At 41.1% G+C, this 21366-nt stretch overlaps 1 protein-coding gene across 3 annotated transcripts in view; it reads right to left on the reverse strand.

Moving 5' to 3' along the window:
• KCNAB1 (potassium voltage-gated channel subfamily A member regulatory beta subunit 1) overlaps positions 1-21366 on the reverse strand; it is a 416330-nt gene that overhangs the window by 7120 nt on the left and 387844 nt on the right. For all 3 annotated transcript variants that reach the window (XM_003894919.4, XM_003894918.5, XM_003894916.4), the window contains exons 9-13: positions 20370-20455; positions 19601-19721; positions 18472-18566; positions 10838-10958; positions 3672-3760 (exon numbers count right to left, since the gene is read on the reverse strand). In XM_003894919.4, coding sequence (XP_003894968.1) covers positions 3672-3760; positions 10838-10958; positions 18472-18566; positions 19601-19721; positions 20370-20455 — 512 coding nt within the window. The remainder of the gene's footprint in view (positions 1-3671; positions 3761-10837; positions 10959-18471; positions 18567-19600; positions 19722-20369; positions 20456-21366) is intronic.

The following is a 21366-nucleotide window of genomic DNA, read 5'->3' on the forward strand; positions in this document are numbered from 1 at the left end:
AAAGAAAGAATTTGATTTCCCACTAGCTCTGGAATTTCAGTGTCCAAACAGCTAATGTGTTATTTAAAATGAGATTGTAATAATGAGACCAAAAACCTAGAAACTGGATGTGTGGGATTTTTTTTTTTTTTTTGTCTAAAATACAGTGGGTTAGCCATGTGAAGAGAAAAATCCTTCATTCATTACACCAAAACAAATTTTTGATAGGAAAGAGATTTAGACATTAGAAAAACGAAACCATAAAAGTACTCGAATAAAACAAGATGTAGTATCGCAAGACCAGAATTTTCAAGAGAAGCCCCACTTTAAAACATTGTAAACTACTACAGATTTTACAAACACCCCACAGGCTACTAGTTTTGCAAACTTGATGTTACAATGCCTGGGATAGGTGGTGGGTGAGGGAAGGTCTGGCTAACGTTGCTGGGGCTGGCTGGACATTAGTGAAAGTCCTCCCAGGATTCGGTTCCTGTTGATCTGGAACTTGGGAGTGGAGGAGGATTTTGCTAGGCTGGGGTAGTGGTCAGTTTGTAGGCAGAGGGCCACTGCTATCGCCGAGGCTCTGAGTGGTTCAGGATGGCTGAGGATTCAGATTCCAGGGAGGTGTGGTGGGGAGTGATGAGGCCCGACTGCTGCGGAGCCTGGCCTTCTCTGAGTGGGTGATGGGGAACCTCAGAAGGGTTTTAAGGCATGTGGGGAGGACGAGGAGAGGCGGTTCTCCCACCTTTTAGGCGGGAGTGGGGAGGATGGAACCTGTGTGGGTGAAGGCTGGCTGCCTGCAACTGTGCTTTCACCTGTTGTCTCTCCCACCTATCAGGCTCTGATTTATATACGCCCCTTCATTTCTGCACATCCTAGGCACGTGGCATCCCTTGAAGCAGCTGCCTTCCCAGCCTACTAGAAATATTTTCTTACAACTACTGGTGCTCCATATTTTCCATCCTTCTGCAACCAGTCCCACCACTGCTGGGTACCCCTAGTCACCCAGTCTGCTCTTCACCATGTTGTGGACCCAATCACAGCTTGTCTTGGGTGGACTTCAGTGCTGGGTAGTGGGAGGTGGAGTAGAACAGGGGAGGATTGGTAAGCCCGCAATGGTACCAGCCTTGCTGCATGGATAATGTCCCCTTTAGGATAGGCAAAGCCTCATCCTGCTGCAAGCAAAAGCCTTGCTAGGGAGGAAATGTTTTGGGAAGAAAAATTACTCAAGACTTTTCCTCTGAAAGTGTCTCCTTCCCCGTCAGCTGCCTTGTCCACTTCCACAGCTTTTAAAACTCAGCCTGAGACTTGCCTCATATGCCATCCCCAGGCACTATGACTGCCCCCAGGAATGGCAGTGATCTCCCAGTAATAGCATGATAAGAATCCTCAATTCCTCCCTCTTCTGCCGAGCCATGGTGTCTCTCTTTCTCAAACCTGCAGAATCCATGCACTTCTCTCCCCCTCCATGGCCACTACCCTCATTCAAGCCACCATCGCCTCTTGCCTGGATGACTGCCCTTGCCCTTCATTCTACTTTCCGCACAGCAGCCAGAGTGACCTTCAGACATTCAAACAGGAGCATGTCCCTCCTCTTAAAACCCTCCACAAGGACTTGTCACATGTAGCATGAACTGTAACCCATGGTGTCCTGCGAGACCTGGCCCTGCCTGTCTCTCCTCATCACTGCAGCTGCTGTCCCTGTGCTCAACTACATGTTGACCACATTGGCCTTAGCTGACAGTTCCTGGGAAAAGTCAAGGTCCTTCCCATCTCAGGGCCTTTCCACTGCTCTTCCCTGTCCCTGAAATGCACTTTCCTGGACTCTTCACATGCTGTGTGAAGGCATGTGAATCGTTGTCAAAGAATGTAAAAAATGAAGGCATGCGAAGTCCTTGGAATAAACATATTCCAGAGGGGCTTTTTGCAAAGACATTTAAAATAGGCTCACCCATTTCTCAGTCTCAGTAAAATAAACATTTATTTACTTAATGGCCCTTTTCACAACCTGAAACCATTTTGTATATTTATCTGTCTCTCCTACTGGCATGTAAAAAACCCCTTGAAGGTTAGACAGTGTTATTCTTCTTTCCTGTGGGTACCTGGTATACAGTAGGCTCTCAAAGATCTGTTGAATGAATTAAGGGATAGATTTTTTAATTCACTGTTTCTCAGCCAGCACATGAGCTCTTTGAAGGCCGGGTCCTGTTGCCCATCTCAGTCCTCCCACTGCCTAAGATGATGCCAGACATAGAATTAAGTGCTCCATAAATATTAGTGAAACTGAAATCATTGGATTGAATTTCAGTTCTTTTTTGTACAAACTGTTCTGTCCCCTCATCACTGTGTACCCTTATCTTTTCCCAGAGCATAAATGAAAATGAGAGGTGGCATTCATAAGAGGGATAATTCCTCATGTAGGCACAGGGAACCTCACAGAATCCTGTAGGAGTTACAGGGCTGGATATGGGAGTTGTTAGAAGCAGAGAGGCAGAGGTGATTACACAGCTGCACAGCCCTAAGAAAGGTTGGGGGAGTGGGCAGCGGATCTATGCCATTTATTCCACAGTGTGTTCTGGGCTATTTTTAAAAAGGATTTTAAATCATATTTGTCCCTACCTCCACCTGTTTCCTTTTGGGAATGGTAACAGGGCTATGTGCTTGTTGCAAGGACAGGTAGATAGGGAAGAAGCTGTGAGATAGTTCTTTTCCTCCCATGAGCAGGAGAAAAATAGACAACCTTTCTTGTTTTAGCAGGTAGTGGCAAGAATTGCGGGCAGGATCATTCCTAGGGCTTTTAGCAGGGTTGAGAGTAGGACAGACTCAGGACTAGCTGTGGCCTTTGGGGAAAGGAGGTGGTCACAATAGATACTAAACTCCACCCCTCTCCTTAGAGTTCCCAGGAACATCCTTTCAACCCACCCACTGCCACTACAAGCTCCCCAGAATATAGCTGCAGGCCCCATCTAGTGCCCTGAACCAGCGGCCATCCTCATGGCATAGGGAATGGGGATGGGCCTCCTAAATTTGCTTCTAGGGAGATGTGATCCTGGAAGTCCAAAATAGAATTTTGAGCCCATTTCTCTTAAAACATGGCAAATATTATTCAACAGATCCTGAGTATTAACTAAGGAACATGTGGTAAGTACCCTAGGAACTGGAAAACCAGTGGAAAAGCAAAGACGCAGGTCTCTGACCTCAGAGGGCTTGCAGTCTAGCAGGAGAGACAGGCAGTTATACTACATTATCATAAAAGTTATCATGGGAGGGGGAATACAAGATGCTCAGCGAACAGAAAGAAGAGGCTCAGCACACAGCAGGTGGGCAATATTTGTGGAAAGAACAAATGAGTAAATGATGTATATATATTGTCCTATGACTTAAATTTCCAAGCAGGTTATCAGCCAGGCTTTTATGGCGAGGCCTGGGAAGTCAGTTGCCGGGTTAACACTGGAATGCACTCTTCCACAGAAACCAACCATCCCGAGAAATGAGCTTTGGGAATACTGCCTGTTCATAGGCAGAGGACAACCCTGGATACATGTTCTGGGAAAGTGTTCTTTGCCTTTGTTCCCCCTACTCTTGCCCCACCCAGAAGGATGGAGCGGGGCAGAGACAGACACTGCCTGGAAATAGCCTCAAAGGCACCTTTAAATTCCCTGGTGTTTGTTGGAAGGGGCTGCAATACTTGCCTGAATGGCACCAAGGTTTTCAATGAGTTGTTCAGGGGTGGATGATCCCAGGAGCACAGAACTCACACCTTCATTTCTCAGGCACCACGCTGGGAGGAGAGGACACTGGGTCAGGTTATCAAAGCACTTCCAATCGCTGATTAGCTTATAAACACCTGCTACAGCTGTTTGTTGCAGCCAAAATGTATTAACTCCTTTTGTGGAGGATGTACAGTGCTTCCTGGATTAAAAACCTGAGCAGCACCCCCTGTTGTGTAGAAGATTTGACAGAATCTGTCAAAGCCCACCTGGGAGGGGAGATGCGAATGCACAGAGGCGTCGGATCATGGATTGTAAGATTCTCTCCAGCACGCTCAGTTGCCCTCAAGTAGAAGCAGAAAACACAGATGCACTGCTGTCTTTCTTGCTTCTCTGTTGGTTTTCCCATTCCCAGCCTACTATATGTCCCTTAGTTAACACTCAATGCATTTGGGATGGCTCAGGGCTTAAGGCCTTTTTGCTTTCCACATAAGGCCTCGTCACCACAACCGGGGCATTCAATCCAGCTACCCACCCTAGAAACACATTGTTCTGGAAACACCTAACATTGCTCACCAGCAGATGGCTCGATTCCTGTTTCTACCTTGACCCACAACCTCCTGTCTTTCCATCGTATTCATGGTCTCACTTTTCCACATCTGTTGCTTGTAGCCCTTGTAGACTCTAGGTTTCTGGTTCCTTGGTTCCCACCTACCTGGCAGCCCTCTCTGGACCTCCCTTTCTTCCTAACCCAAGATTCATTCTGTGTTGATGATCTAAATTACTCTCTTATGAACCCTCACACCCTTCACTTCCTCTGCTTCCTTAGCAGATCCCCATCAGTACTGCATCTGTGTTTTTGGCTTCTACTTCAGGGCAGCTGAGCGTGCTGGAGAGAATCTCACAGTTCATGGTCTGGTGCCCCTGTGCATTCCCGTCTTCCCTCCCAGCTGGCTTCAGCCAGCCTGGTCAGCCTCATTCTTGCCCTTGGTCATCTTTCTTTTCCCAAAAATGACCTTAAACCTGTACTCTTAAACCATTCCATCAACCTCTGTCCCCTGACTCTTACTAGATGACCTTGTCCTAATGTCTATAGAAAATCAAGTCCCTCCGTTGGAATATTCCTTAATTCCCCACTCTCCTACTGCATAAGAATCCACATCCATATCCTCCAGTTTCAGAAGAGGATGTGTGCAGTTTCTGTCAAAGACCAAACTCTGCCTTGGAGCCATCTCCTTTTTGCCTTTTCTTGGACTTGATTCATACGTGATTCCACTGCCCCCACCACCCCATTTCAAAATTTCTTACGGTGTCTTTCTGTCAACAAAACATGCTAAAATTTCTCCCATTCTAAAAGAAGCTTCCTCTGACCCTTTTTACCTGCTTAGATACTTCCCCAACCTTCTTCCCCTCTTAAACTTCTAAAAGGTCAGTTCGGATTCCCTTACTGACCTTCTTCACATCCCAGTCACCTTGTTGCTGTGTCCCAAAGCTAAGGTCCCCAGGAGCCTCCTGGGGGTTACGGTGGACTTCTCGGTCCTTAGCTGCCTGGAACTCAGTGTTGCTGGACTAGATGCAGTGTCTGCTGGGCCTTCCTGCGAGATGCCCCACAGGCACCGCAAACTTCCGGCTATGATGCCTGGCTCTCTTGCATTCCCAATCACATTTGGGGGCATCACCAGCAATGTGGCTCCCCAATCTGGAAACCTGGGAGTAATCTTTAAGAACTGTCCTTTTCTGACCCCCTTTTCCCTTTTAACTGCTAAGTCCAATTAATTATTCCTCCTAAATAATCCTCTAATCAAGTGCTTTTCAAACTTTGGTGTGCGTCAGAATCATCCCAAGGGCCTGTGAAACACCCACTGTTGTGGCTCACCCCCTGAGTTTCCGACTCAGAAGTTCTGGGGTGCGGTCTGTTCATTTTTAACACACTCCTAGGTAATGCTTATGCTGATGCTGCTGATCTGGGACCATGCTCTTTTGTGTTTTGTTTTCTAAACCAACTTTATTGAGGTAAAATTTACCCATCAAAAATTTTACCCATTTTAGTTGTACATTAAATTTTTTTAATAAATTTACAAACCACCATTTTTAATATGCAACCTTCACTATTTTCAATCCAGTTTTATAACATTTCCATCACCCTAATAAGATCCCTACCTCAAGTACCAGGCAACCACTGACCCACTTTTTGTCTCCAGATTTGTCTTTTCTGGACATTTCACCTAAATGGAATCAAACAATAAGTGGTCGTTTGGGTCTGGTTTTCACTTAAGCATATATTTTCTAGGTTTTTCCATGTTGCAGCATGTATCCGTACACCATTTCTTATTGTTGCTAAAGAGTATTCCATTGTGTGGATACAGGGCTCAGTTTGACAATGACTGCTTTGGTTCAGCTGTCTTCACCACCTCAGTCACTGCTGCCCTCACTCAAGCCCTCATCATCTCTCTCCTGGAAAACTGGTTTTCCTACCTCTTGCTTGAATTATCCCCTTATATTTCCCCCATACAGCTCTCATCCAGCCAGCAGCGGTCTCTAAAAACACAAATCTGATCATATCACTTCCCTAGTTGGGCCTGAGGTTCTTAATTCTTACCTTGGAAAACCTTATTTTCTAGCCTACCTCTGCAGCTTCATGGCTCCCTACCTTGAACTTTGTGCTTCAGGAGCACTCACTTGTCTTTAAATCCTCTCCATCCCCAAGCATCTTGCTGCTTTTCTCCTCTTCCTCCCTTCCTTCTGGGGCATATTGCTCAAGCTGTTCCTTTTGCCTGGGATGTCCTTTTGCCTCCCCCTTTCTTTTCACCTCACTAATATCTGCTTATCATTTGAGATTTCCCAAAGGTATTGCCTGCTCCTAAAGTACTTCCCTGAATTCCAAGCTCCTAATTCCCTAATCCTCTGTTCCCTTCTCAGTATTATGACCTGTATTAAAATTATCTGTTTATTTGCTTGACTTGCCTACCAGGCTGTGAGATGTGTCTTATTTGCATTTGGGTGCTCAGCCACCAGCCCAGTGTCTTGCACAAAGTAGGAACTTATTAAATGTTTGTTGAATAAACATAGGCATGGATGATTGATGGATATCCCCAAGCACATCTTCTGCCCCCATTTGGACAGCCATATTGTCAACTGATACTCTTAAGCTGTTACCATGTCCAGGCCTTTTATGGTAATCACTGAATTTCCACATGGGCAAAATACAAAATAGTGCTCTATAAAAGTACCAATCCAATCTTTCTCTCCTTTTTTTGACTGCATTGTTTCCTGCTTTGCACTGAGAACTGTTTTTGGCCTTAAAAGTAGTTCTGAGGACAAAGCCAATTCTAGGCAAATTATTGCCCATAAACTACCTGACTACGCGAGGTCATCAACAGCTGATTCCCCTAATGGGCCTCTGGGGCACAGGAGAACCCACTGGGCAGAGCTGGTCAACTCCATGGTAGCAACTGCAGCTGATTCTGGATAATTAGCACCTCTAACCAAGTGTCACCAGCAAGTATGTCCAGAGTGCCTGTTCACTAAGAACAAAATGTGAATGCTGGCTCCACTATACCTGTGTGACTTGGGGAGCAGGCACACAGTTGGGTTCAAGTAGTTCGCTTCCTGCTGGAGGATCTCCCCTCTCCCACACTAGCAGACCAAAGATAACACACCTGGAAATAATTTCCCTTTTGATTTTGAGAGTTTTGTGGCTATAAACAAAATTATTTATTTACAAAGAAAGAAGTGACAGGTGAGAAAGACATCTGAGGGGATAGAGGGAGGAAAAGGGGAAAAAAGCATGTATTAATTTAAACTCAGACCCCGTAAAGAAGGTACTTCATGTATATCTAATATCCAGTGAGAGTCTAAATCTTGTAAAGATTTCCTCTCTAGAAAGACAATGTTCTTCCCTGTCTTTCAGGGCTAAGTTTAATACTTCAAGTTGCTGTCTAAAAACCATATTTATGATTGTGCAGAATATGTTTCTCTGCATATTACTCTGATTGCATGCCATGGATAAGAGCAGACAGAATTTCAAGTTTTGCATGTCTACTCTTTGCAAGAACATTATCATCTTTATTAGCACTCGCTGAGCACCTACTTTTTGCTTTATATATATAATTTCCCTTTACTCAACTAGTTTGTAAGATATGTATTATTATACCCATTTCACAGATAAGAAAATTGTTATCAGGTTAAGCAACTTGCCTATGGTCAAATAGCTAATATGTTTTACTGTGCTTGTTAAAGCTGTAGGGTTGCTAAGTAAAAACATTAAATACATTGCTTTATTTTATTTTTTTGAAGAAAGGATTAAAGCAACAGTCATACATATACTTAGGTACATGGCATTTCCCCCTCTTTCTAAAACCATGTCCCATTTCTATCTTTCTATGACTGTTAATTGCAACTAACATTTCTCTGCCTTCCAACCTCTGAAGAGTCAAGCTACCAACAAATATTCTATTAAATTATCTTATTTGCATAAAGCTTATCTTGAGCTTTTTATCTCATTGGGTTAGTGTTTCTGATATGTCCCAATTCCTGCAATTTCTTAATCTTTAGGATTTTTTTTTTTTTTTGTCTAGAATCAGCACCCATTTTATTCCTTTCTCATAGCTACCACATGAACTCTTTTATCTCATTTCTTCATTTGTAAGTGGAGATAGTAATAGCAAAATCCTCCACTAGCATCTGTAAAATATGACTAGTAATAGTATAGACCTCAGCAGATTGTTTTGATGATGAAGGAGACAACACAGTGAGCATGAGCCTGAGGTGCTTACCATAGAACCTGACAAACATCCCCTAGTAAGGGAACCAGAAGTCTCAGTGCTTTTCTGCCCAGTGTGTAGCCTTTGGCAGCATGTGGCTATTGAGCATGCAACATGCAACATGTGTCTAGCTTGAATTGGAATGTGCTTGCTCTAGGTGTAAAATATATGCTGGATTTCAGAGATTTGTAGAAAACAAAAGTAAAATATCTCAATAATTTTTAATATTTATTACATGTTGAAATGATAATATTTTGGCTATATTGGGTTAAAGAAAATCCATTATTAAAATTAATTTCACCGGTTTCATTTTAATGTTTTAATGTGGTCACTAGAAAATTTAAAATAAGATACAGTTATGCATCCCATAGCGACAGGGACACGTTCTGAGAAATGCATTGTTAGGTATTTTCCTCATTGTGTGAACATCACAGGGTTCTTATGCAAACCTAGTTGGTATAGCCTACTGCATATCTAGGCAATATGGTATAGCCTGTTGCTCCTAGGCTCCAAATATGTACAGCATGTTACTGAACTGAATACTAGAGGCTGTTGTAACACATGGTGTTGTGTATCTAAACATAGAAAAGGTATAGTAAAAATACGGTATAAAATAGTATACCTGTGTAGGGCACTTCCCATGACTGGAGCTTGCAGGACTGGGAGGTGTTTTGGGTGAGTCAGTGAGTGAGTGGTGAGTGAATGTGAAGGCCTAGGACATTCTTGTACACTACCATAGACTTTGTAAACACTGTGCACTTAGGCTACACTAAATTTATTTTCAAGATTTTTCTTTCTTCAATAATTAACATTAGCTAACTGTAACATTTTTACTTTATAAACTTTTAATTTAAAAAAACTTTTGGCTGGGCATGGTGGCTCACGCCTGTAATCCCAGCACTTTGGGAGGCCAAGGTGGGTGGATCACAAGGTCAGGAGTTAGAGACCAGCCTGACCAACATGGTGAAACCCTGTCACTACTAAAAATACAAAAATTAGCTGGGCGTGGTGGTGTGCACCTGTAATCGCAGATACTCAGGAGGCTGAGGCAGGAGAATCGCTTGAACCCAGGAGATGGAGATTGCAGTGAGCCGAGATCACGCCACTGCCCTCCAGCCTGGGCGACAGAGTGAGACTCCGTCTCAAAACAAAAAACAAACAAAAAAACCTTTCAACTTATTTGTAATAACATAACTTAAAACACAAACACATTGTACAGTTGTACAAAAGTATTTTCTTTATATCGTTATAAGCTTTTTTTCATTTTTAAAAAGTGTGTTTTTAGCTTTTTAAACTTTTTTATTTGTTACAAACTAAGACACAGACACACTCATTAGCCTTGGCCTACACAGGGTCAGGACCATCACTATGTTCCACCTCCACATCTTGTTCCTCTGGGAAGTCTTCAGGGACACACATGGAGCTGTCATCTCCTGTGATCAGAATTCCTCTTTTGGGAACACCCTTCAGGAGAAGGGCCTGCATGAGGCTGTTTTACAGTTAACTTTTTTTTTTCTAGTAAGTAGAAGGAGTAACACTCTAAAGTAAAGATGAAAGGTATAGTATAGTAAATACATAAACCAGTAACATGGTCATTTATTATCAAGTATTATGTACTGTAGATGATTGTGTGTGCTAGACTTTTAGATTACTGGCAGTGCAGTAGGCTTGTTTATACCAGCATGATCACAAACACACAAGTAATTCATTGCGCTAGGACCTTAGGACAGCTGCAACATCACTAGGCAATAGTAATTTTTCAGCTCCATCATAATCTTATGGGTCCGCCTACATATATGTGGTCCATCGTTGACTGAAACACCCATGATTGAATGTGGTTCATGTTATCTTTCTCTCAAACAGTGCAGGTGGTTTTTCAATTGTTACCAGCAATCATGACCTTTCACGGACTCCACAGCATTAGAAGGACAATTTTTATGGCCTTCAAGAAGTTTCAGGTTGAAGCTATTTCTCTAGGATCAGCTTTTCATGTGGCAGTAACCTTGGGCCTGTAACAGTCCTGTATCTCAGCCTCTAACCAACCCTGGCTCAGTTTTCAACAGAGACAGCAACTTGAGCTAAAAGAAATGGATGTCACTACACAGTTCACCCCTGACATCTGTGATAGTGTGTGTTATCACTGACATGTTCTCATTTAAACTATATTATAAGGGCAAGGGGAAAGAAGTAAGAAAAATTTGCTATCGTGTAGAAAATTCTGGGGAACCTCAAATAACTCACTTTATATCTAGCAGGAGTTTATGCTTCAGAGATCATCTGTCCCTACAAAAGACATTTTATCATGGTAAGGGTGTGGTCAGCAATAGAAAACTATGATCTCAGCAGAAGTCCCTCTACCACCCCATAGCTTAGTAATTTTCTTACCAACAGCTAGCTGAGGTAGTGTGCATCCCAGACGCTCTGCAATTGGGGAAAGGTCTTTTAGCTTGTTTTGCTGTTTTCTCCCTTCTTCACTTACAATTCTTTCTTTCAACCACTGGTAGCACTGAGGAAAAGCATAACATTGAAATGTTAATGTCTGGTAAAGATCTGATGTCAAAGAATGGTAATTCAATAAAATATGTGAACCTTATGATGATTTTCTGAATTTTTTGACCCTTATGTTTCACACTGCCAGGGATGATTTCATCCAAAGAAATGTTCCTCACAATCTTGCTCCTTGTTTATTGGTTCAAAGCAGATTGATTTTGACTCATATTCACCATTCAAATTGATCAGCCTGCACAGAAGTTGTTATAACCCTGATCGTGACATATAAGCACTTACATCCTAGCCTGTCCAGTAGAGGAGGTCATATTTCTTATTGGGATAGCCCAATTTTAGAATGTAGCAAAAAAAAAAAAAAAAAAAAAAAAGTGCATTTACATTTTACCAAGATCTATTATGTCTCCTTTTTATTAAGAAAACTGGGTGCCAAGCTTTCTGCTCAAAGAAAATCATTATTTTACATTTTTGTTTGACTATTTTTCTCCCCCTTGCCTTCAATTCACTGCTAATCTCTTATTCTTTTTATAATAGGGCTTTGTTGTTAGCTTCTGCAGCTTCTTCCTAGAAGCAGACATGGCATAACTGATAGATACCGAGTAGATTTTTAAAATTTTAAAGTGGATAAAGACTTTGCAAATGTTATTACCTATTGTATAACTATTGAAACTTAAAAAAGTAAAGAAACTCAAAACAGGAAACTATTCTTTAAAGCCAATGAGAAGAAACTGACCCTGATCTATAGACTACAAAATGAACCTAATTTCCTCAATATAAAGAGAAAAATATTTTAGAACTTCTCAATGCCCTACTTTCCAGAAGGCTCTGCTCTTACTATGAGAAAGGGAACAACAGACTCTTCTACATAAAGCGAGCACTAAGCAGCAACACTCAGAGGAAAAGAATATTTGTAAGAGTGTTAGTCTGTTTTGGGGAAAATAATTGAAAATCATCACACTGTGTGGCAATGTGGACTTTCTCTCTTGTGTGTATTTGCGACACAATCGCCATCACAGATCTTTATCTTCCCAGAGGCCGCAGAATGCTCTGCAACAGGCAGTGGGCCATGGACACTGCACTCATGTGATTTCAATAGGCTACTGGCTTTTGTTTTTTGAGCATTTTTTTTCATCATTCTAAGACAATATTTCCAAAGAAAAGGGTAACCATATTATGTTTTATTGTGGTTTTTTGAGTTATTTTGCCGATGAGAAAAGGAGAAGGGCCAGCTGCCCGTTTTGCCTCCTAAATCTCAAAGGCTTATGGGCTGGCTCCTAACTTGGTAGCCTGCTTGGGGAGATGGTTAAAGTTTTCCCAGCCTTAGCTCTGGGAAGCCTCAGCTCCTTCAAAAAGAAGAATGGCCTGAAGCATCTCTCCAGAGATGACAGTTGGTGCCAGTGGTGATGAGATGGACATTGTGAACAATGGACACTGCCTGGGGACCCGACAGACTTCCTGGACCAGTGCTGTCTACGTCAGAGAGTCCCTGAACTTACTTTTGGTGTCCTCCATGGGAAAAACATCACCAATCCTCACTAAAGTTTCATAACATCTTTCAGGGGACCAATATCTCTGAATGTAGTCAAACAGACTAACAAAGATTAAAAACTAATAGCCAACTGCTTTTTGAACAATCGCTTCTTATTAGTATTAGCATTTCTGAGTTTCAGTATATACCATGCATGTAAAGAGTGGTTGGTTTATCAATCTTTTGTAACTTTTCTGTTTTTGAAATCTTGTATGCAGTGCATTCTCTTCCTTAGGTTTGGGTTACAAGTTCTATGTATGTGTGTGTAACACACATACACACGCACCATTTTCAGAGACAGACTTCCAAAAGTAAAAAAAATTAAAAAGTAAAAATCAAGCAATTATTTATTGAGTCCCTATCTCTCCATCTTCAACACCATAAATCTCATTGTTGCTTTAGCCTATGGAAATACAAGCAGATTAGGGTTTTTAAAAAGTAGATGCATAGTTTTTATACTGCTTTTCTCATACCAAAGGAAACAAGAGTGTGTTGGAAATAAACAGCTTTAACTGCTTTACAAATGAGAACGTGTTAGCAGAGATAGGAATGAGGCTTAATTAAAATATTAATTAAATATGGAAGCAAACAAGTGTGTTTTGTAGGCAGGTTGGAGGTGGGTGTGCTTGTGGCAGTAATATACCCAGCTTGCTGACTGGGCAGTAATCCATGAATCAAAAGGTGAAATCTCCTCATCCAACCCTATTCTATCATCCCACTGCACTGCAATGATTTGATTACTTGTTGGTTTTTCTAAACCTAGCAGGTGGAAGAAGCCAGGGATGGCTTGTTGCTCATGTCAGCATCTCCAGTTCTGACACTTGTAGCTGGCAAGGAGGAGGGGCTCAGCTAATATGGTGGTCAGGGAGGAGTCAGAGAAACCAGAGTTCTGTGGGGTCAAAATAAATCTCTTCCCATTTTTCAGATTGATCATGACACCTCCTCCCCAATGCAGTGTGACTCTGTCAGCAGTCCTGTGGGACTCCACGGGGCTTGTGGATTCCATATTATTTCATGATTCACCCCTTCGTATGTCTGTCCCTCTCACAAGGCCTGGAGCTACTGCTTGAAGGTTGCGACTGTCCCATTCATCCCTGTATCCTCAGCACCCAGCACAAAGTCTAGGTACACTCAGTAAATATTTGTCAATGGGACAACTGAATGAGCTTTTCTCCACAGATTAGTTGGCTATTAGTTTTATGTATGTTACAAAACTCTAAATTTTCTTAAAGCCTATTTCTTTGCCCTCTCCCAATGCTATGATGATTTTATAAGTCCCTGTTTCATAGGTATTGATATTGGGGTGAGAATAGTCTGTGAGACTTGCCCCAAATCCCTAATTAGTTGTTTGTTAATCTTGGATTGAACTCAGGCTGAAACTGGAGCCATGGACAGAATCGTCACATTTCAGTTCTGAACACTGTCTAGAATAATTTAACACCCAAGATCGCTGACTATTTCTACTTAAACATCAAAGGCTTTGACTCAAAACAAAAGCAAAGTCACTATTGAGGTTGAGATCTCTAGGTAAAATGCTAGAGCTGAAAAGTTGCCTTCTGAAATTTTGCCATAATGTACAATATGCTTTGTTTCTTTATATGAGCACTTGACGTACTTGGACCACCTGTCTCCCCCAACTTTGATTCATCAAGGTGTGCATGCTTCCTTTTTTTTTTTTTTTTTTTTTGGACAGAGGGGTACATACTTTTGTATTTTTTTTTTTTTTTTAGAAAGGATCTCACTGTACTGCTCAGGTTGGAGGGAAGTGGCATGATCTCAGCTCACTGCAGCCTTGACCTCCCAGGCTCAGGTGATCCTCTCACCTCAGCCTCCTGAGTATTTGGGACTGCAGGTGAGCATGATATCTAGCTAATTTTTTGTATTTTTGTAGAGATAGGGTTTCGCCATTTTGCCCAGGCTGGTCTCAAACTCCTTGGCTCAAGCGATCTGCCCACCTCCACCTCCCAAAGTGCTAAGATTATAGATATGAGCCACCATACCTGGCCTAAATTTTTCTAGAAAGCATTTTGCCAAGAACAGGGAGGAGCTGCCAATACATTTTATTGCACTACTTATTTCTATTTAAAAGCTGTACACCTGGTCTCTGGATCAGACTTTATTGATTTGGTTGTGGCTCATCAAATTAACAAAGGCTTAAGTACCTCTTATGTACTCATCAGGCTCTGTGATGGGTCAGATGAGAAGGTTTCAGTTTCTGTCCTAGATGTATTCACAAATCATTACTTAGTAACATGGAAAGTGTTTTTTTGTTGGGGTTCCACTCCTGTCAATGATTTCCTTACAAGCTATGTCTTTACTGCCTTCTAATGGAAAATGCCATGATGAAGTGGTGCATAACCTGAGCTGATCATAGTACCTTACCCTTTTAGCCACTGTCATTGGTCTCACAGGGTGGCACATGACCTAAGCTTGGCCAGTCTTCTCTGGACTGAAGTTGGTAAAGAAAAGATCGCTTTTATCTTAGGTTACATGCCTTTAGAAATGCAAACCTGCAACCACCAGTTTTCCTGCTCCTGGCGTCATGGAGGAGACCCATTTGTAGTATAAGAAAATGACACCGACAAGCAGAGAAAACTAGAGAAGATGGAAAATCCTGACAATGTACGAGTTCATGGATGGAGTCATTGCTGAGGCCACTCCATATTTCCCAAGGATGTCTTTGTGAACCAATAGAGTCCCCATTCTCTAATCAGATTAGTTTTCATTGAGTTTTGTTACTTGCAACCAGAGAATTAGAAGACTCTGTAAGAAGCGTTCATGGAATAATAGAGAAGGTACAAATAGCTCATTTTTGTAAAGTTAGGACAGCCTTCATAGAGAAGAAGACAACCAAGCTTTGCCTTTAACAATAAGAAGGGGTTCCACAGGAGAATGAAAAGAAGGACATTTCTGGGAGGCAAAGGAGAGTACAGTGTATTTGCATGGAAAATGAAGTAGTATGATATGGGAGACACAAATGAAAAAATAGGCTCAACTTAGATCCCAAGGGAGTTTCCTTGAATGCTTTATTGCGGAGTTATGGCTTTGTCCTATAAGCAATGATTAGGAAATCATTAGAGGATTTTAAGCAGAGTTACGATATGGTCAGATTAACATTTTAAAAAGATTAAGTGGTCACAATGGTGGGTTGTTGAGGAAAGGGAAGGAAATCAGAGGCCAGATGGGAGGCTACTATAGTAAATCTGACAAGAAATGATGAAGATCTAAACAAGGGCTGTGCACAAGATGCATCTTAGAGTCAAGATAGAGTCTGGAGGATTTGGTGCCTTGTTGAACAGGAATAAGGAAGGAAAGGAGGCAGTCTGAGATAATGCCTTGGCTTCTGACCAAGATAACCAGATGGATGGGTGGAGGCACTGTTAAGCAAGAAGGAATGGCAGGTTCTGGGGGTGAGGACAGATTCCATTAGGCATGACTGATGCCCATGGGACTTCTACTTGGAGATGTCTAATAGACACAAAGAAGGAGTGCTGTGCAGTTCAGCAGTGAAGTCAGAGCTGATAACACAAATTTAGAAATCATTGTTAGAGTAGTGGGGCCAGATGAGGGGGCCCAGAAAATCCAGAAAAAGTAGTATTACCTTCTAAAAGAGCTCTAGATAGGTATTTTTTATGCTGATTTAATTTATCCTTCAACTGCAGTTCAATACTACAACAGATGCAAAATATTAACATCTTAATCTTATTAGTATAACAATAGCCAATGTGAAACACAAACTACTTATTCTCTTTTAGGGTGAGATGAATGTTACCAATTTATTTATCTACTTGCCCAGATATCTATCTTTTAATTTAACTAACTTTCTTTCCTTCCTTCCTTCCTTCCTTCCTTCCTTCCTTCCTTCCTTCCTTCCTTCCTTCCTTCCTTCCTTCCTTCCTTCCCTCCCTCCCTCCTTCCTTCCTTTTCTCTTTCTCTTTCTTTCATGGTATCCTCATTCACTCCTAAGGTTGCTCTGATACTTGCCTCCTTTACTTTTTATTTTTTATTTTTTTGCTCTGGAAACTATACTCAAGTGGCTTTCCTAAGTGCACATACATTACTCCGAAAGCACTCAGGCTGATAATGTAGAGCCTTGAGAGTCTGCAGAGCTCTAAAGAAGCATACTTTGTGATCAGCCACCTTTCATCTATTGAGAGCTCTTAATGTTTATTGTTAAGGATGTTCCAGTAGATACAGAGTTGACTTTATAAAAGTGAGCAAGAGAAATATTTCCCAAGCTGCTTTTGGGCTTAGCCACCTTCAAACATTTGTTACTCTTTCTTTTTTTCTTTTTCCTTTCACTAGTGAATTTGTGAAAGCTTTTTCAGCTGTTTGCAAGCTTTTCTCAGTGATGAAGGTTAGACAATCATGCACTCCAAATACAGCATAGCTACTTCTTTCTCCTTTAAAAACCTGGATTTAAAGAGAAAGAAAGATGTCTTTGAGGGAGATAATTAACTGAAAGCCAGGAGACCTGGGTTCTAATATCAGCATTTTCTGTTATGAGTTTATGGTCTTGGATTGTTATTTAAGGTCTTCGTGTTTTAGTTTCTGCATCTGAAAAGGGTCTGCCTCTCAGCAGGTTATTGTGAGAACAAACACTCAGCCTATATAGAAGTGCTTGGAATTTGTCAGCAAGCCTCTGAAAGAACATGTGACACCATGCTTAGCTCAACTGACTAAAAGTCACCTGTATCCATTCTGTTTGTGAGAATAAAAGTTGTTGAATGAAAACACTTAGCTCAGTGCTTGGCACATAGTAGGTATTCAGTAAAATTGTAATTATCAGTGCTTCCCTTCTTCCAATTCCTTCCTTCTTCACTCCCTTCTTGCCTTCCTCTTTTTACACTTCTTTCCTAAGATGCTTTTAGTCTGTCTTTGTTGACTTGTTAGACTTGTTTCAGAACAATCTTTAATTTTTAGAAGAGAGACCTTATTTAATATTCTGGGATAATTGGTTTTTGTAATAATACAAAACTAGAAATAGGACCATGTCATCGTGCTTTAGGAGATATTTATGTTGTATTATTTTAGAGAACAAACAAGCAAAAGCTCAACTGTTACACACAGAAAGGAAAGTCAAAGGCCTAGAGCCTTGAAAATATTCTGATTAGGGAAGCTCCTGGTGGCCACAGCCACAGTGATTAAAGGATTGGTGGTTCAGACTTGACTTGAGCTGTTTTCCCAATAATTTAGCGCTGATGGAGGCAAGAGGTTGCGTAAGGCTTGTATTTCCTCTTAGAAGGACTCTGGTTTATCTGATTTCTTTAAATGCCTGTATTTTCTCTCCCTTGACAATACAGAGTAATTTGTGATTCTAATGTTATTACACATTCTCTCAAGTTTTTAAAAACAGGCATGTTGTTATTAATAAGGAGAGATGTTTGGAGTACTCTCCAATAAATTAGTCATCAAGATGTCCTGAATGAAGGTAATTTTATGTCGATGATCTTGAATATCTTTTTGCTTCAGAGAGCAGAATTTAAACTGCTTTAAGTGACAGAAGCTTTGCTATGTATCTGTCTCCTGAAGTCTCCCCTTCTAACCCACTGCCCCCAACACACACTAAAAAGTGTCAAACATACTCAGCTACAACTGTTGGCCTCATATGGATTAAGCCTCTGTGGCTTACATTTTATTTTGTAAGTTACATTTTATCAGTTTCAAATGATGGAATGTTTTCTTTAACATATGAATAAATAACAATGTAGGAATTTGAGCCCTGCAAGTCCAATTAGGTCATTGGGCACTTTTTCCCCAGTCCCCAGAGGAAGAGAATACTCGACGCAGGCAGATTACGAAGGGCTGACTGATACATGGCCAGGCGCCGAAACCTCCAGAAGGCTCAGAGGAACCTGCCAGAGGCCACTGGCCCGGACAACACAGTCTGCCTGAGCTGGGAAGCCCTAGGCTGTTGCAGAGCTGTTCTTATCAATATTCCCTCCTTCCTAGCCCGAGGCTTTTTTCTAGACATTGAGAAAAATACCTTCAGTGAAGCCCTGGAACTTTCAGGCACCCCATTTCCGTATTTTCCTGAGATGATTCCACAGGCAAGTGGAGACCACGTCATTGCACCAACCCCTACAGAAGAAAAAACCGAGAAAGCTGCTTGTGCAAATTGGGATCAAAAGTTGGGGTGGGGGGGGACGGTGGTGTTTAAATAGAATTTGGTAGGTTATCGGGAAAAGCTGTCCAGATAAATGAGTTAATATCGGCATGCATTTTTTCCATTACAATTTAGGAGCTTACAAATTGTGTTTCATTCTTTTATCAACCAATTAAACATGGACTGTCAGTTCTTGGGAAAGCCTGAAAAATGTGGCTGAAAAATGTGGCTCATCCATGAATTTTTGTTGTCCATTGAGTGCCTAACATAGTGCCTGGTACACAGCAGGAGCACACACCTGGTACACAGCAAGCACTCAATAAGTGAGAGCAATAATAACAATTGTTGTTGTTGAATTTTTATCTTTATCTCCTTTTCCCAGAATTTTCCTGCTCATATGAACCTCTAATTTTTAGGAAGAAAATTATCTCTGGAAACTTTTGATAAATAAGCCTGAAAATGTGGCTTATTCATCTTTTCCTAATGTCTAAATTTCCTGGGTACATGTTATATATGTATTTCTCCCCTCTCTCTGAAAGCATTAGTTCTACCTACACAAAGTGATAGTGCCCGACTTAGTAGTTGTTGAATTTCCCAATTCTCACTCAGTGCCAGGGCTAGGGTAGTAGATACAGATGTATATATCCACGATATTTTTGAAAGGTAGTCATTGTTTACTCGAGCAAGCACCAATGAAAAATGAATTTATTCATTGGTTGTTCCCTTTATTCAGTATGCATTTTTTTGAACACCTGCTGAGTACAGCTGAAACACTAGTCACAATTTACAACTCTGCTTGGCTTTCATCAGTGATACCTTGTAGACTAGGTGCAGATTCTGCTACATTTTGATTCTGCTACAATCTCTGGAATGCATGGTTCTTACAATATCTGTGTTAATTAGGGACATTTAGGAAAGCATTTCAGTAACACTGTTTTTACTTCTTCCCCCCGAATCAGTGATCTTTCTCTTGTTAAAAATACCCAGTAGCTTTTATTCTGAAGATTACCTATTTTGTGGTAGAGCTCTGGCAGCTGGACCTCCACTTTCTCTCTCTGGAAAAGATGGTACTCAGCTTGTTCACAGACTGGCGGGATCATATTGAACTGTCTTGCTACAGAATAGGCTTCCTAGGGAGGAATGAGATTACAACTGAATTTATACTGATGAGAAATGAGACTTCACTGTAATTTGTATGCATGAGAAATGTTTACTTTGATGAAATCAGTACAAACCAAGAAACATGTAGGATGCCAAATAATAAGCAAATTTGTCACCACCAATTTCACTAAGAGCAATATGAAATGTAGGAAACCCTTATTAATTTTTTGGGAGGGTTTGGATTGAGTTAAGTCCAGGGCAAATTAGTCAAAGTGTGAATTATACACTATGATAAAGAAAATGTAGCTTAACTATTTTTAAGTTCCTAAAGAAATGACTTAGACTAACATATAAAAGTATCTTTAACTAGCTTGGTATAAACAATGTAGTTAATACAGTTTTTTAAAAGAAAACTAGAATACTATGTTAATATATCTCCATAGCTGTGAAATTCACTTTGCCCTCTTGCCACCAGGGAACACTGTATTTTCTGTTGTATTCTGAATGGATGAGCTCCGGCTCCAATATCCATCTCTATAATGATGGAATTGGTTCTAGAATTCCAGTACCATAGTGATTATGAGAAAAGTTTGCAAAAGATCTTGCAATTTATGCATGGCATCTGAAAAGCAGTAATAAGGTACTCAATAACCATTTAAAAATAGAAATTAAATTACCATTATCTCCATAGCACTCCACCTCGAGGTGCCCCAGTACATCGCCATGCCTTGGTTTATCACATGTGTCATGGCTCGGACAATTTCTATGGAAAGTCAAACAGACAACATTTCATGAATTCATCTACTTTTCAAAGATATGTGATTTTTACCCCTCTAGCCAAAGCCTAGAAGCTTAATGCAGTTATTTGTTTGATTAATAAAATTAGTCTAATATTGGTGACAACATTATTGTCTGACACGAAATATTGATGGTTTGGAGGCTGATGGTACTTTTAGGTAAACTGACATTCCATTTTCCATTTGCAGCAACAACACTAAATGGTATTGAAAATATAATGACCACTTTAAGTTCTTCCTTTACTTTTATTGCTTGATGATTCCTGGCCTAATAAAGAATACACGATTCACCTTTTTAAAAGCCTGGGTACCTTCCTCACTAAAGTGAGAAGAGAAGGTATCTGCTTTGACTTTGCAGAATGTAAGGTCATTGAGGGTGAAAGGCCTGTCTCTGTATATTGGACTTGCAGAGCATGGCCGCACACAGAATGGGTCTCTAAGAGAGGTGACTCAACGACAATGTGTTTAGCAGAAAGATAAACATATTAAATGCTGAACAAACAGCTGAAGGCACAGTGGCTCACAGCTTGCAATGACACACCCTGTCCTTGATCACTTTGAACCAAATTTTGTCCTAAGACACCCCCATAATTGATTTCATTGGGGCCTGTTTGTGGTCCCACCCGGTGTGCTCATCAGCCTCATGCAGCTGAACATCACATTTCCTAAACAGGAAAATGAATCCCTTCCCCAGAGGATGGAGCTGAGCAAATCCTCTTGGCACCAGCCAGATATGTTGCGGAACAAGAGAGCGTGGAGACCCTCAGTTTAATTTAGTTAAAATTTACAGACAGGGTTGGATTTCTTCCTCAAAGCAGGTCAGTTAAACACTCAGGATGCCAGGTCACTCGACATTTTCAAACAGTCACGTGCCTTG

The sequence above is a fragment of the Papio anubis genome, chromosome 2 (assembly GCF_008728515.1).
Source record: "Papio anubis isolate 15944 chromosome 2, Panubis1.0, whole genome shotgun sequence".
Classification (NCBI taxonomy): domain Eukaryota; kingdom Metazoa; phylum Chordata; class Mammalia; order Primates; family Cercopithecidae; genus Papio; species Papio anubis.